General features: G+C 43.0%; 1 protein-coding gene across 2 annotated transcripts in view; it reads right to left on the bottom strand.

The window, feature by feature from the left end:
* Positions 1–13,359, bottom strand: part of KSR2 (kinase suppressor of ras 2) — a 360,999-nt gene that overhangs the window by 288,644 nt on the left and 58,996 nt on the right. For both annotated transcript variants that reach the window (XM_075273321.1, XM_075273328.1), the window contains exon 2: positions 8,947–9,087. In XM_075273321.1, the coding sequence (XP_075129422.1) occupies positions 8,947–9,087 (141 nt within the window). The remainder of the gene's footprint in view (positions 1–8,946; positions 9,088–13,359) is intronic.

The following is a 13,359-nucleotide window of genomic DNA, read 5'->3' as shown; positions in this document are numbered from 1 at the left end:
CCCCTCCATCTCTGCCCCCAGATTCATGTCCCCACATCTCTACCCCCAGTGTCATGCCGTCCTCTCCTTCATCTGCCCCAGTTTCACGTTCCACCTCAGTGTACACATTACACTTACCTTCTCCTCGTTCCCTCACCGCTTTCTCTCTTGCGCACAGTTGTAGACGCGATGTGACGTCATCACATCGCGTCTACACAGCCAGTTGGTGGCGTGCAGCAGTGAAGCAAGGAGCTGAACTGTGACAGCTCCTTGCTTCAGCCGCGTATGTGTCCTCTGGACGCAGATCTGAGTTGAAATCGGACATACCTCCCACCAACCGGGACTGCGGGACACGTCACCGGAATCGTGAATGTCCCGCGGAAATTGGGACGGTTGGGAGGTATGCTCACAGTGATACAGTCTGTCATGTACAATACAGCGGGGGGCATGTGAGGAGTATTCCCATAAAGTGCAGCAATACCTCACAGTGATACGATCTCTCATGTACAATACAGCGGGTGCATGTGAGGAGGATTCCCGGTTAGCTGACAGGTAAGGGCTGATGCTGACACAACTTTCCTCAGATCTTGTAGTTTAGAGCATTGAGGAGACACAGTCTAGATTATAGCTACAGAAGAGTCATCTTCCCCGGTTGGCTCCTGGCTGGTGACTAATTTGGGTTGTATGTAGTTACTCACAGTTACTGGGCCGCGGTATCCAATAGCCAGATGCGGACCTAAGAAACACATGGCCAGGAAACCACGGAGCACCGGACTTAACTGGAGGATTACTTTAGGTCCAGGAATGCAGAAAGGCTCCTTTATAGCTGCTCCTTTCTGTCAGGTTCTCTCCTTCTTAGAGGCAGTAGCAGTATGGCTGTTATCCCCTCTGTATGGACTGGTGAATGGTCCTAGGAGAATCTGTACCTTACATGGGCTGTGGGATTTACCATGTAGCTCCTAGGTTTGGCAGGAATAATCTGAAAATCCTGCTTGGTGTTGGCCTAGCAACAGGTGCTATTACCTCATACACTACACTCTCTAGAACATGGCTGACCTGGATTTCCTGTCCCTACTAAGAGGAAGGCAGGGCTAAAGTCTCCCCCTACAGCTTACTAGAATTGTGCTGTGTATGGAGTGATTGGGAGCCTACCATCACATGCACCTACATTGAGTGAACCATAGGTGGCAGCAGAGTAGTACATGGCAATAAACACAAGGTATGCACGCAGGAAATACAGATTATACAATAGATAGTGATACCCAGTATTGGTACATTGTGAGAGACATTCTACCATACAACTACTCCTATCATGGTAGGAAGGAGTGTACTGGGACACTACACGGAGCTGCAGGAATTTCTGCTCTCACGCCAATTAACATGATGTATGGAGCTGCTTCTGGTTCTCTTCCTATACACAATACAGGGCCATAAACTCAGATTACTGTCCAATACTCCTTCTCTACATCAGTCTCACCAGTGTTTTCCCATTTAACATGAAATGGAAACAGGACTGCTTGCCAGATTTCTTTGACTGGAGCTAGACTCATACCTTCTCTATCTTATAGGAAAGAACATGAATAAACGGTTGTTTTTCAGCATGTTCAGGAAGTCCATAAAACCCTCCAACCTTAGAAGAACAAGTCGACCACATTAGATTTTGTGGGAGAGAAGGATCAGGCATATGTATTTTAACATGCATGATCATTTTGGTGAGATAAGCAAACTTTTTGGCAGCGACTTATTCCTTTCTCCCCATTCAAAATACATGAACACTCAGCTGAGCTGAACCTGTGAGCCTGCATCTTTATAAATGTTCAATGGAAACAGCTGTTGGCTATATTAGCTTTCATCCAATGTTGTCTAATAGGGGTTTTATGGGATAAAAATATTGAAGACTTATCCAAAAGATAGATCATCAATATGAGATCAGTGGGAGTCTCACACTTCTCTGACCTGCAGTATCCTAAACAAGCCCCTACACAGAGATCAGTGCTGTCTGATTCCTGCCTTATTCTGTGTGTATCGCCTGCTGAAAACTTGGCAGGAGGAGGTAAAGGTGTCAGTCCCCCATCCATCTCATACCGATGATCTTTCCATGGGATAGAACGTCAGCATTCTTAGCCCAGAAAGCCCCTTTAAGTATATGACCAGTTATAGACCAAAGCTGATAATTCATATGTCTGACATTAATGGGGCAGCCAACAGAATTTAAAGAGGACCCTTTCATGTCTTCGGGCACCTGCGGTTCTATATACAGCTAGAAAGCCAACAGTGCGCTGAATTCAGCGCACTGTCGACTCTTCGTTTATGTGCCCCGGGGGAAGAGATATTGGTGCATTTACTGTTAGCTCTTCACTGTCAGAAGGGCGTTCCTGACAGTCTAGCTGGGAACGCCCTTCCTGACAGTACTGTCCATAGTGCTATACTGTCAGAGGGGGTGTTCCTCACTGGGGGGGGGGGAGTTCCTCACAGGTTAGCGTCATGGCTGGGCAGTAAGGAACTGCCCCTCTCAGTATAGCGCTATGGACTGTACTGTCAGGACGGGCGTTCCCAGCTAGACTGTCAGGAACACCCTTCTGACAGTGAGGAGCTACTTGTAAATGGACCAATATTTCTAATCCAGGAGCAGATAACAGGAAAACCGACAGTGCGCTGAATTCAGCGTACTGTCAGCTTTCTAGCAGTATGTAAAACTGCAGGTGCCCGAGGACATGAAAGGTCCTCTTTAACCCCTTCCTGCTGCAGCCATTTTTTGTTTTTTGATTTTGTTTTTGACTTCCCGCCCTCCAAATGCCATATCTTTTATTTTTCCATTCACAGAGGCATATGAGCACTTCATTGTTTCGGGATGACCTGTACTTCATAATGGTACCATTTAATATACCATATAATGTAGTGGGAAGCTGGGCATAAATTGAGGATGGGGTGGAATTGGATAAAAACTGTGTTTCTGCAACTTTCTTACGGGCTTTGTTTTTACAGCATTCACTGTGCAGCCAAAATGATATGTCACCTGTACTCTATAGGTCTGTACAGGCACTGACTGAAGGCATTGCTGCCGGGTCTCTGCTGTATAATACTATTTAAATACCTGACATCCATACTATTATGGCAGATGTCAGGAAAGAGTTAAAAATAGATACAGTGAAACTTCTACAAAAGGCCGTCTTTTTGTGAAAACTACCTCATTTTCTGTGACGGATATTCAGATTTCTATATTACCATCTGATTTGAGAAAACCACTCCATAGAAGTCTACTTTTTAATGCAATTTTGGGTGGTCATCTCAAAAAGGTTTCATGTACAGCACAATATATGAATGGAGAAAAACAAGGAGTAAAAAGCCGAGCATACGCATTTTACACATACATGTAAACTGAATGAAGTTGCTCTGTAAAATCAAAAAAGGTCCAAACCGCTTTGTTGAATCATTTCATGACATATTCTTATTCATATGTTATGAATGATTCAGCACATAGAAAGCATTATCGTGTGGCCCAGGTATTGGATGGTAGGGGGTCAGCACTAACAAACCAGGGCCAGGGTATTTTGAAACAGGCCTTGGTGTAGGTAGCGGGGGGCAGAGGGCACGAATGATCTGGGCTCACTGACTCTTTGGGGGCGCACCCCGGAGCCACCATTAATACATGCTTTACTTTTACACTGACAGAACATGTCTGCTTCCTCAACAGAGTGGGGCGCGATGATGTTACAGCTTTGCGCCTCCTATGCTGACAGACAGATGTTGTATGTGTCAATGCAGTGCATAGAACGCGGGTCAAGAAGAGGATGCAGCAAATCTGTCCATCGAGGAATTGCTGGTAGTATAACATTTTAATTTTTTTTGTAGCACAGTTGTGGGTATTTTAATTGAATGTAAGAGGGTTCATTTATACAATGTCTATTAGGGGACACTATGAATAGAAGGGTGGGTTTATTTATATATGGGTTCATTAGGGGGCATTATGAATATAAGGGGACATCATTTATTTAAGAGGACATTAGGTGGTATTTATGTCAAGGGGTATAATGTAAGAAGGCAATTCATTTACTAAGGTGGCTGTTTGAAGAAGCTATGGCACCTGTTTATATTACACACTGTCTGTTTATAGTGACTGTGTGATGTAATTACAATCTTGTCATATAGACATGTACAGGACAAAGCTGTAGTTACATTACATGGCCACTATGAGATGAATGACACTATGTAAACAGAGAAGCAGTCACAGTACAATTACCATGGTTCATTCAAACAGCTGAGCAGTCGGGGGCTCAGGTTTTGGAACCCCATTGATTTTTTTTATTGATGACCTGAAAAACCTTTTAATTAACCACTTCCGGACGGCCCATAGACTATATATGTCCGGATAGTGGTTGCCTTGTTCTGACAGGACATGCCAGTACGTACAAACAGAACACAGCAGCTGCATGAGATTATGCAATTGGTGAAATTGGGAGCCGGCTGTAACTTCAGCCGGAGCTCTCAGAGAGAAGACAGGGGAGGTTTACTCCCTTCCCTGCCTTCTCGATCGCTATGTGTAAAGCGCTCAATGAACGCTGTATACACAGCTATGTGCACCGCCTTGATGCGGCAGCCCTCTGACCCGGTGGTCACGTGATCCGCCGGGATCAGTGTCTTGCAAGAGCTGCTGGGTCCTACAGGACCCAGAACAGCTCTGTATACTGTGTATACAGCGTGTAGGAGACTGTATTCCTCCTGCAACTGGGGCTAAATGTACCAGCCCCAGTTGCAGGGAAATCAGCCTCTCTAGCAAAGAAAAAAATTGATCAGATGTCCCCAAAGGTCTCTTATGACTAGGGTTGAGCCGATCTTGACTTTTCAGGATCGATTTTGAAATCCGATTTCTGATCATTTTTCATTCGAACCCAATCTCGATCCCAATTCCGATCCCAATGCAAGTCAATGGGATTTTTTCAATAATCGGAGATCGGATTTTAAAAACGATCCTATTCACTACACAGCATGGAATCTAACAATTGAAAGCTTTAATTGTTAGAATCCATGCTGTGTAGTGATTAAAAAATACCCCGGCTACCTACAGTAAGTCCCCCCTGTTATCTACTTCCTAGTTGCCGCTACCGATCTGCGCTGTTCTCGCTCCTCTTCTTTCTACTGCACATGTCTTCAGAGCACCATATGCACCCCCACCTCCCAGGCTAGTGTTACTGATGCTGGGAGTAGGCGGGGCTTGTTGTGGCTTAGGAGAGTGTGGGCGGGAGCAGTACCTGCCCACACTCTCCTAAGCCACAAGCCCCGCCTTCTTCCTAGGTCTGTAACAGTAACCTGGGAGCTAAGGGCATGCATGGACCGAGAAGAGGCAAGAAGAGAACAAACGGGGAGCGGCAGCAGTAAGTGGATTTGTCTATCGACTCTTTATTGTATACTCAGCTCTGCTACATCTGAGATGTAGATCTCAGATGTAGCAGAGCTGATGAGTATAGGAATGAATGGATGCCGCCGGCACACAGCCTGTGCCGGCGTCTGACCACTTAACCCCCTGCGCGCCGGCTGCGTCCATTCATTCCTACGGCATAGCAGGGAGGAAACAGAAGAGTAGATACCATCTACAGGCTGTGTGCCTGTGTGCATCCATTCATTCCTAACATTGTTCGCTTTTCCCACAATGCTTGGCCCGTAGCAAAGCATTGTGGGAAATAACCTCCGACCTCAATCCTGCCTAAAACGATCGGGATCGGAAATTTACTCGATTGCCGATCGGAATCCGATCTTTCTCGATCGCTCAACCCTACTTATGACCTTATGGGGACACCATCTGAAAAAAAAATATATATATATAAAAAAAATTAATAAAAAAGTTTTAAAAAAATAAAATATTTAAAAATTAAGTAAAATAATATACCAATAAAATGCAGTAATTAAAGGTTATAGCCCCACCCCCCGACAACACCATACAAAATAAAAATTACCATAACGGAGAGGAAAAACTATTTCATGAAGTTTTTCAGTAGCACTTTGTATTAAATTTAAAAAAAAAATCCCTCCTATTTTGTTTATATTTTCCTGGATATAAAGAAAAATAAAACACATTCGAAAATAAAAACAACATAAAAATAAAGCCCTATGTGTCCCCGAAAAAAGACGCAAAAATTAGTTGAATGAGACGTATGAGAAAAATGTTACAGCCCTCTAAACTGCACATACAAAAAAAAAACTAAAATGTGTCTGGTCCTGGACCACAAATTGGCCCGGTACTGAAGTGGTTAAGAAACACATGGGGCATTATTAATAAGGAGCCCTCTTTAAGGGGGTACAATGGGACATTATTAATTTAAAGAAGCACTTTGGAGTATTATTCGTTATGGGGGGGGTCATCATTTATTTTCTAATTGGCGGTAGTAGCAGGATGGGGGCTTTGTGTAGGTAAGGACAATATGAGTGTCTGGAAAAGTGAGGAGCCAATGATGTCTGTGCTGCAAACTTTACAGAGACAAGTCACAGCTGGAAGAAGTGGTCATGGCTGTCCAAAGGGAAGAGACGGGAAATGTGAACGATTACAATCAGAGTGTTAGGCCGGGCCGTAGCCTCCACTCTACCATGCGGAGGCTGCCAGCCCGCTCTATCTGTAGTGCCACAGAGGCACTTCTGGTCCCCTGTGAAGGAGGGCCGGTAACTCCACATTAACCTGCGGGGATTCTAGTCTTTCCCGGGACCTGGAACTGGCACTTCTGGGATCAGGGAGTCAGCGATGGGCCGGAGGCTATTTAGGCCTCATTCTGACTCCGGCCAGCTACTAGTTATTCAGTTAAACCAGGTGACAGCTTCCCTCCTGCGCTTTGTCCTGCTCCTGAACCTGCACCTCCATTGTGCTCCTTTTTTTTTTTTTACCTTGGCTTGCCTTCCAGACTACCTCTCTTTGACCTCTCGATTTGGATACCTTCTGACCTCCTGTAGATGACCTTGGCTTGTTTCCTGACTTCTCCTGCTTGACTTCTGTTTGACTACTCCGTGACCTCTTGTGTATGAACCGGCTTTCCTGACTACGCATTTGCTTCTCCCTCGTGCTACCTCATGGCCTCCTGTGTACCGACCGAGCTTCATTGGCTTCATCTTGGCTATCCCTGATAACCTGCGAGACCTCCTGTGTACAGACTTGACCTGTACAACCTTCCTGGGGTGCTTCCGCTACCTTCTATTACCAAGTTCAACTCCACCATCAGGAGCTCAGGCGAAGACCTCTGGGGCCTGGTTCCGCTCTGGTTAGGAGAGTGTTGTACTCTTAGGTCTGTTTTTGGTCTCGGTGTTTGGGGATTCTGGTTGCCCAGGACTAACTGTCCATTATTGATGCATCAGGTTCCTGACACAGAGACTTCACCTGTAAGTCGCAAAATGTTACTGTACTGTATTCACCTTAAGGTCTGTAGAGCCCTGTGGAGAGCCGCTATCTAAAACTATACAGTCACCGTGTAGTGATAACGGTATACCTAAGTTGGGCTCACATTTACTGTATCTCTGACCTTTTTTTGGCACATCTTTTTCCATAGTAGTGTCACATTTATTTATAAGTCACATTTAATCATTTGCACTAAAGAGTAGCCCCATTTGTGCCACATATGTCAGTTTCTACCTGTGGCGTAACAAGGGGGATCTCTAGATGTTTTTAAAATATGCAACATTTGATACATTTTATAAAAAAAATAAAATAAAATACAGTAATACTGCTTACAGCAAAACTGCCAAAAATATCACACAGGTCTAATGACTCTATAAGGAATGCCTGCCACGTTTCTTTGACGTTTCTCAGACTCTGGCATAACTCCTGTATCTTACAGGAAAGAACATGACTAAAACAGATCTGCAGAGTGTGCATGCAGTGTGGGAGTGTATTTATATGTATATGTACTCATGAGATATCCGGCTGCCACATCTCTTCTGTTTACAGCCTCAAGAACATGTGCCGTATGAGTTGTTTATACACTACATCAATATTGATGTACATTCATGCTGTGCGCCATCCATTCTGTCATCAAACTTTCGTTTTTTTTTATTTTAATATCACTTATTTTTCAGATGATGACAATATCATTATTAATGTCACTTTGACTTGGATTGTCTTAACAGAAATTGCTGCTGATTTTGACATAAGTGCACCAAATTCTATAGGAGTGTCAACCATAACCTTAGGCTTCAGATGGGTCATGGACTATGGACTGGGGAAATGTGTCAGAATTCAGGCTATAAAACTAACCTCCATGTTTTGTACCATGTTTATTATGTGTTTTAGAAAACATTTCTGACAAGGGTGTATTTTTTTATCAGAAAATAGGCATACAGTACAATAAGGTCAGACAATGTTCCTGTTCTACAGATGTAGAAGTTAAACCAAACTTTTACAATTTGTTAAAATGCTACAGTGTAATACCTTATCATAGAATACAACAAAAAACATATTTTTGTTGTTTTCTGTGATAAGCTATGTCGCTGCAGCAGTTTAACCAATTGCAGAAGGTCGAGTCAACTCTGCTACATGTGTACATAACAGATGTAACTGTAAGCCATCGACAAATAATGTAAGATAACATACACCCTGCAGTATAGATGTGTAGTTCCTTAACTTTCCACTCTTCAGTGTGTTTAACAAGATGATTATCTTTTCAAAACATGATCTTGCAATATTGTGTCCTAATGCGTGGGCAGCCGCCCAGTGGCTGTGTTGTGAATTGCAGTCTCTCGCGAGTTACATTAGCAATTAGCTGTATGAGAAATTGTAGTCCTTACTCAAAGTTAAGATAAGTCAGAGTGAACACATCTATTTTCAAGTTTTGCTATGTCTAGCAAAAGACAGAAGGCTGAAGTTTTCTATCTAGTGAATCAGAAGGTACAGCAATATATGCCAAAAGGATGGTCTGTGTGAATGTATCCTTACCTGTTCAGACACACGTAAGTCATAGACATTTACCACCTTAATGTTAAATGTGTCATTACCTCCATTACTTCTTTACGGATGTTGACAATCCTGAACCAGTGCATAAGTTGAGGGAACCCTTCTAGTTCTGCATTACGCTCTTGAAGAGCCACCTTCCTCTTGCAGGACAGCTGCCGACTGAAGTACTTCACTAGCTTGCTCTGAAAAGAAAGAAATAATTCAGAAACGGAGGTATAAAAAGATAAAATTTCTAGTCACTGGCATAACTGAAGTCTTGTGGGCCCCGATGCAATCTTTTGTCCTATAGCTACAAAGTGAATGGGATTCTGGCTAATCCCATCCACACTGTGAATTATCTGTTCAAAGCGTTGCGGGAAGAACCGTGATGCATTCCCGCCACAGTTGTTCCCACAGCACTTTAGCGCTGAGTTTTCGGCCCATGGGGCCTTAGCCTAATGCATTTCTGTTGCAGGTTTTTTTCTGCAGCATTCTTTTTGCTGCGTTTCACCACATGAGGTCTCAGCCTTAAGGGGTTAATAGGAATTAAAAAGACTTGAGTTATACACGATATAATAGTTATAATAATAAGTGACATTTTCAGGACTGGACCTGCATCAAAACTGAAAAGTGTGAACTGGCCCATTCAGAATGATACACGAGGAAACGGACAGCTGTGGGCAACAAATGGCCCAACTATTTATCAATAATGCTGTAAGATGCATGTATTTAGGTGAATATATAAACTGATCCAAATGTATCAAAATGCTGCAGATGACAAATTAGATTCAATTCCCTGGACATGTCTCTGTTCTTTAGGATATATTCGCACGCAGAAAAAAAAAATTGTTTTTTTTGTTTAGCACATAGGGTTCTGTTTCCTTAAAACCTGTCACTTTTTTTTTTTTTTGTAAAATATACGTCACAAAAACACTCCTATACTATGCTTACGCTAGCTCTGTCAAGAGGGACATTGTCCAAGGCCATGCTAATAAAAAACATAATGTGACTCTTCACTACAACAGCACCGCCCACATGGCTCTTGGTCAGCGATTTACACATACTGCTCACTGTATCTGAACTTTTCTTCCAGCATAGTGAAATGGGCTGTTTTAACAGAGACTTGTTTAGAAATGCATTATGAGACACTATGACATTGTGGCATTGGTTTACTTCAGGAAAATCTAGGCTTCCTTTAAGACACAATTAAGACGGGTTCACACAGTGGTTTTATGGACCGGATTTTGAGGCGGCAGTAGTCTCAGAATCAGGTCCAAAAAATGACTAGCCGCGGCTGGATGCCGATGCAGTGCATACCATGCACTTGCATCCAGTTGCGGCATTCCGCTCCAGATTAGGCCCAAATTAATGGGCCTAGTTGGGAGGGAGGTGTCGCGTCGCGGACTACACTGTGGATTCCACCGCAGGATCCACCCCAAGAAAAGACATGTGGCTTCTTTTTTGTGCAAGTGGGAACAAACTGCTCGCAGAAAAAGGAGCCCATTGAATTCAATGGGAGGCGGGGTTTTTTAGACGGATTTTAGCGCAGATTCCGCATCAAAAAAAAAACAAAAACCCTGTGTGCACCCAGCCTAAGAAAGGAGCATCTCTAAAAAGCTGAATTTTCAGGACATACTTAAAGCGAACCTTGATGTTTGACCATTTTCTGACACTTCACTGCATGAAGAGATTTCGATGATGTTAGTCAGAAGGTGAAGAGGCACAGCACTCGATGGACACCGTGCTAAGGAGGAAATCATAGAGAGCAGATCCTTACCAACAGAACCTTCTGACTGCTCTTGTGAGAAGCGCATAGTAGTGCTGAAGACGTTAGGTGCTAGACACCATACACATAGAAAATATAAAATGACTTAAGTCAGCTCAGCACTAGTATATTGGATTTAAATGCTATAAAAATAGTCCTCTAGAGGGATTGTCTGCTCAAGAAAAGACAGGAACAACAGACATAGTGATAATAAATAAATATAACCCCCATTAGTTCTTGTAGAGCGGGAATTCTCTCTAAACAGGCCAATATACACTACCTAGAATTAAGAGAACTGTTAATCCATAATACAAAATGGTGTAGTTTGAGAGTAAGGCTGGGTTTACACTAGCGCTCAATTTCTACTCGGGGATTCTGTCCCCCATTCCACTTGAAAAATATGGAGAGAAAAGTCCTGCATCCAGGACTTTTCTCTCCTGAATTTTTCAGGTGGAAACCAAGCAGACCCCATTATAGTCTATGGGGGTCTGCAGATTTCCACAGGTAACCGCTTTTTAAGCAATTGGGTTTCCGTTTTTCGCATCTCCAAGCGTAACCGAAAAACAGAAACCCAAGTGCAAGTGTGAACCTAGCACCAGGAATCTTAATGTTTAAAAGTGCCTCAAGAGGACCCATTAATCTATAGCTCACAGGGTATAAAATCTCATGGGAAGAATATGCAAATCTATCTTCCATGATGTAATTAGGAAGACAGTGCTTAAGTCATGCAGCCCAATAGAGGGCGCTCCCTTTAACATCATGCCTGACTTTTCCAGAGGCCTTTGCTGCAATGATGTGGGATTTTACCAAGTACAGTCTCCCAGCCGAGGAAAGCTGTTTCAATCTGATTGGATCTCTTCAGCAGAGAAGACTGACTTGGCAGAGGTGAGAGGCTTCTAGACAGGGTTAAGGGGATATCGTCACTCCTTAGGGAGAGACCACCATTTAGGTGTGTGGAGTCTTATTAAGCCATTTTGCGCTCAACTGTGCAAAGGAACATGGGAAGAATATTGGGCTGCATGACTGAGGCACTGTCTTCCTAATTACATCATGGAAAATAGATTTGCATATTCTTCCCATGTTCCTTTGCACAGTGGAGTGCAAAATGGATTAATAAGACTCCACACACCTAAATGGTGGTCTCTCCCTAAGGAGTGACGATATCCCCTTAACCCTATAAAATCTCAGTGAGCACATTCTGAGATGTCACTGACTGCAGTTATTAAAAAAAATATTGACTTTATGTTATTGCGGGTATGAAAAGCATAGCCTATACTTTTCAGTACCCTAAAGAAAAACAGTAGTTTTAGAGTAAATGCTATGCTAGTCACAGTACGGTGTGAGCAAAATAATCTGCCTTGTATGTGGTACTTCGGTTTGTCCACAGGATGGCACTGTTGCACTAACGGTAACAAACACCAGTAAAAGTAATGCAGGAGATAAAGTGACAAGAATAATGAAGGTGTCGTTTGTTTATATACATGTGTAGACTAAATAAAAAAATTAAAAAAACATCTATCTATCTATCTATCTATCTATTAATCTATCTATCTATATACACACACACACCAACACTGTATGGGACAAGAAGAAATTCTTGAGATGCTTAATGTATCCTGCAGAATATGTGAGGGAAGCTGAACATGAAGATTTATAAAAACACAGTCCTAAACATATAGCTATCAGTCTCCTTTTTGAACTAAAGGCTGTGGGACAGGGACTAATGTGCAGGATGACAATCTCCTTGCATATGTTATTGCTATATAAGTAACAAGAAGCGCAAGAAGTGCTTTGCCATCAATGATTGATTTAGCTGTAAATGTACAGGTCTGAACAGAAGCACAAGGGAGGGTGATAATATGGAACATTCAGTTGCTGTACCCAAGTAAATAGTTCCGTTCCCATGGTCCCTTCATTCTCCTTACTAGTGATGGTCTTGGAGGATTATTGTACACCAATCAAACCTGACATCACTGGTCCCTCCCCAGCAATCTCAAATCAGTGGCCTCAGTGGTGCAAGAGCCTCAGGTCTTCCATCAAGACAACCCCGACACATTTCAGAAAGGACACCAACAGTGGACTGCAAAGCGCCGGGGACAGGTGAGTAGGTTGGCCCTTTTTTCTGCTTCCCACAAGCCACCCCACAGTTTGGAGGACAACCCGCCTCAAAACAATACTATGTAGACTGCTAGAGTTTTTATTTTCCACTAGCGGAAAAAAAGAAGCGACATGACCTTTCTTCAGGCGGATTCCACCTGAAGAAACCAACGGGACTCAATGGGAGGCGGGAAAAACGCACCACAGTCTTTTGGCACGGTTTTGGCAAAAACTGCGACGCAGTTTTTTAAAAGTCCATACACTGTGCTGGAGGAAAAAAAAACAAAACTAAAAACGCCTGAAAAAACGCTCCAAAAACTGCCTCATGTCAAAAAACGCAGATTTTTTCCTGACCAAATTACTCGACCACTCGAGTCTCCATGATGCAACTCCAGATTGAGGACTGTACGAGCTGTTTGTTCCCCTAGCCTAGAGGACTCCAGATTGTAGGTTAGGAGGCTGTATTTCTTCTATAACTGGGGCTAATGTATCAACCTCAGTCACGGGGGGGGGGAGTTTATAAAAACCCCAACAAATTTATCAGATTATTTTTTGTTTCCTTTCAGAATCAAAAAATAAATTAATTCTAGACCATGTTGCCAAAAGGAGCACA

This window comes from Leptodactylus fuscus, chromosome 1 (assembly GCF_031893055.1).
Source record: "Leptodactylus fuscus isolate aLepFus1 chromosome 1, aLepFus1.hap2, whole genome shotgun sequence".
Taxonomy (NCBI): domain Eukaryota; kingdom Metazoa; phylum Chordata; class Amphibia; order Anura; family Leptodactylidae; genus Leptodactylus; species Leptodactylus fuscus.
This window is presented reverse-complemented; position numbering and strand designations above follow the sequence as displayed.